A 3,611-nucleotide genomic window follows, 5' to 3' on the forward strand; every position below is an offset into this window, starting at 1 on the left:
GTCCTTACCGCCGTCACCGTTGTCATTGAGGCGCCAGAGGAGAGAGAGATTTACTTTGCAGAGGCGTTGAGGGAGACAGACGTGACGCGAGGAAGAGGAGCTTGTCTTCGTTGCCGCCGTCGCCATGCCTTGCCGCCGCTGCCGTTGATGGAAAACTCCACCGTCGTTGGGAGGAACCAAACAGGGAGAGGAGGTCACCGTTGATGCTACCGCAGAAAGGAAGGAAGCAACGTATGTGAGGAAGTGATGCAACAGAGGAGGAGCCGTTCCTCTGCCGCCACTGAAATTCCTTGTCGCTGCCGGAATTCATGGTGAGTTAATCGTGCCTAGCTACCATAATCACCAACCTCTGAACCTTATTTGCTCTGTAACAACCCTGCGCTTGCTTCTGATGTTCTTGACTATGTTGGGTTTCCTGGAATTATCACGGTTGAAGCTTCTCACCAGAGAAGACAAGTTGTTGCGCCATCCTTTTCATTCTGACATCGATTCTCCCGTTCAAAACCCTGTAACGCTTTCACTCTTGTTCTGTTTAGCATTGTTTCTCTGTTATATTTTTATTTCAATTACGGTAGCCAATATCTTTGTTTTAGTACTGCTGTGTTCTACTGGAAATATCAAAATTGTTGCTGCTAGTGTGATCATAGTTGGTGCCGCTGTCTCTACCCCGGTTACGTTGGAATTGTCCCTGCTACTGCCACGATTGGGGATAAAGGGACTTTTTGCATTAAATTATGCGATTGCTTCATCGAGGTAGGGAGTTTAATTTAAACGATTTTAATTTAAGAATGCCCACAAGGTTTATTGAGTAATTGCAAATGGGTTTAATTGTTGTGAATAATTGATTGACTATATAGATGTTGAATATGATTGAGCTTGTTGATTTTATGAGATTGATTGGTTATGTGTGAATTATGAATTGTTGATAAATGATTGCTGAGAGTGCTGAATCTTGATGTTATTAGTTGATTGTTGTTGAGCTAGTTATTAGATATATTATAATGGTGGTGGGCTTGGTTGGTGTTTGTTTGAAATTGATTTTGAGAGGAATTGAAGGTTGAATCTTGAAATATTAAACTTTTGTAGGCATTGTGATTATGAATAGAATATGTACCAAAAACCAAGTAATAAGAGCTTATGACTATTCAAGCTATTAGTATATGTTGGTGGCTTTTAACCGAATTTTGAGTTTTGGCCTCTAACCGAATTTTAATTTTTTTTTTAGATTTCTAGTGGCTTTTGAAGGTTATGGCTGCTGCTACAACTGCGAGAACTTTTTGATAGACACAGTAGCTAAATTGCTTAACTAAGTTGGTATTTATTTATCTAGTTGTATTTTTATTGTTATTAAACTTTATTGAAAGCCCGTGTCACCGTTGCCGCAGAAGCCCGCAGTTGGAGGAAGCTCGTGTCGCCGTCTTTCTCACCGTTGCCAGAGAAGCCCGAGGAGACGGGGAGACAGAACACGAAAGATGCCATCCGCGTCACTTCTTTGTGTATTTTGTTCCGTCTTTTGCGCGCTGATTCCCTTTTGTTGGTTTTCTGTGGTTGTCAAAGTTCAAACCTTTCTCTGATTTGGATGGATCTAGTTCCAGTTTCTCAGAATTTGGTCTTTTGGGGTGTCGAGGATACTTGAATGTCACTGATTCTACCTCAAAGGTTTCTTCTTTTGTTCATTCTTCAATTGACGGAATAGCTTCTGGATTTTTGTTTTTTCTTTTTTGTCGTTTGTTTGATTTATGCTATTTTGGTTTCACTGGAAATACAAAAAGGGGGTTTCTGTTATCTTTGAAGGAAAATTGATTGGGGGTGTTCTACTATTCTCAGTTGAGGGTTGACTATTGTCAATTTACCTTCAAAAAGAGTGGTTTGAGTTGAAGTTAATTAATTAACTTCTATTCAAAGGTAGGTACAACAGCTTTGATAATCCCTTAGAATCATATGACACAAAAATAAAAGTTTCATTAATGGTATACTTTTAATAAACTTTACAATTTTGTGATCATATTTTTGTTGACTTGCTGTGTTCTATGGTGCATACCGAACAAAAAGCTCAAAGTATTGCTTTAGAATTACTTTTGGTTGATTAAATCGTACAATTAGTTACAAAATATCATATTAAATTCATTGTAGATCCTATACTAACTCTTTCTAATATGAAATTGTTTGCTGCCATGTGCTTACTATGTATAGTTTGGTTGATATAATTAGATCTTTAGAATTACTTTTGGTTGATTAAATTGTTTGCTGCTGAACATATCACTGAGCTTTAGTTTTGAAAGGCAGAATGGAGATGTACCCCCAAGTGAGTTAAATACTTCTGCAATAAATAATTCATGTCAATGCTATTTCCTGTGCTTGCCAAATTGGTTTTGTTGATAAATAGTTGTTGAGTTTCTTTGGTAATATATATTGTATCTCTTTAAGTACTTTATATTGTTTTATGATGTGTCATATACTATGATGTGGATGTGTATTGTATAGTGTGTACTAGCTATTATATGTGTGATGTATATATATTTTAATGATATGTTCTTTTTTCCTAAGTTGAAGAAGAATAAATGTAGGTGTTTATATCTAATGTGACTTTACTTTGCATGTTAGTGAAGCAGGTGCTGAGCTTTCAAATGGTAAAGTGGCTGAAACAAAAAGTTCTCGAGCGTTGAGAAGAAAGAATAGTAATACCAGAAATAATCTATCCTGGCAGAGTCTAAGTTGTATTACTCTCACGCATGTGGAACAATTCTGTTAATAGTGTCTACTTAGTGTTAGTGTATATATCACTGTATAAAACTAAGATTGAGACAAGTGTATTCAGTCAACTATATTGATATGTTAGCTGGTTACTTTAATTATAACTTATCTTAATTGTTGATTATCATTTTTTATTTTTAGATTTATTTTGTGATTATCATCATTTTGGGATGTGATTATGCTTTAAAAAAAATTAAATCTCATAAAACAAAATAGACTATGGTCACGGTAAAAACCGTGACCATAGATAAGGCTATGGTCACGGTTTTGTGGGGTGACCATAGATAAGTTATGGTCACGGTGAAAAATTGTGACCATAGATAAGGCTATGGTCACGGTTTTAAGGTGGGGTGACCATAGAGGCTATGGTCACGGCGAAAAACCGTGACCATAGATAGGGCTATGGTCACGGTTTTAAGGAGGGGTGACCATAGAGGCTATGGTCACGGTTTTAAGTGGGGTAACCATAGATAAGGCTATGGTTACGGTTTTAAGGTGGGGTGACCATAGAGCTATGGTCACGGCAAAAACCGTGACCATAGATATGGCTATGGTCACGGTTTTAAGAAGGGGTAACCATAGAGTCTATGGTCACGGTGAAAACCGTGACCATAGATAAGGCTATGGTCACGGTTTTAAGGAGGGTGGACCATAGAGACTATGGTCACGATGAAAACCGTGACCATAGATAAGGCTGTGGTCACGGTTTTTACGCGCGACCATAGATTAACCTATGGCCACGGTGAAAAAACGTGGTCTAAAGTGTCAGAATTTAAAAATTGAAACCGTGATCATAGAAACCATGACCATAGATAAAAAAATCATGATCATAGACCTATGGCCACGAGAGAATAGAT

The 3,611-nt window shown here is 37.6% G+C and overlaps 1 protein-coding gene across 9 annotated transcripts; it reads left to right on the top strand.

Moving 5' to 3' along the window:
* Positions 7-2,858, top strand: LOC110267179. Of its 9 annotated transcripts, none has more exons than XR_002354535.1 (4): positions 7-753; positions 1,226-1,310; positions 1,386-1,659; positions 2,605-2,858. XR_002354535.1 is itself a non-coding variant. In XM_021112329.1 (3 exons), the coding sequence occupies exons 1-3, from the start codon at positions 309-311 to the stop codon at positions 2,750-2,752; spliced, it is 468 nt and encodes a 155-aa protein (XP_020967988.1). In that variant the 5' UTR covers positions 7-308; the 3' UTR covers positions 2,753-2,858. The 9 variants fall into 9 exon arrangements, 3 of the variants coding, with proteins under 3 accessions (XP_020967988.1, XP_020967987.1, XP_020967989.1); XR_002354534.1 differs by having other exon boundaries at positions 2,613-2,858; XR_002354539.1 differs by lacking the exon at positions 2,605-2,858 and having other exon boundaries at positions 7-508; positions 594-753; positions 1,386-2,597.

This window comes from Arachis ipaensis, chromosome B09, assembly GCF_000816755.2.
Source record: "Arachis ipaensis cultivar K30076 chromosome B09, Araip1.1, whole genome shotgun sequence".
In the NCBI taxonomy this organism is placed as follows: Eukaryota; Viridiplantae; Streptophyta; class Magnoliopsida; order Fabales; family Fabaceae; genus Arachis; species Arachis ipaensis.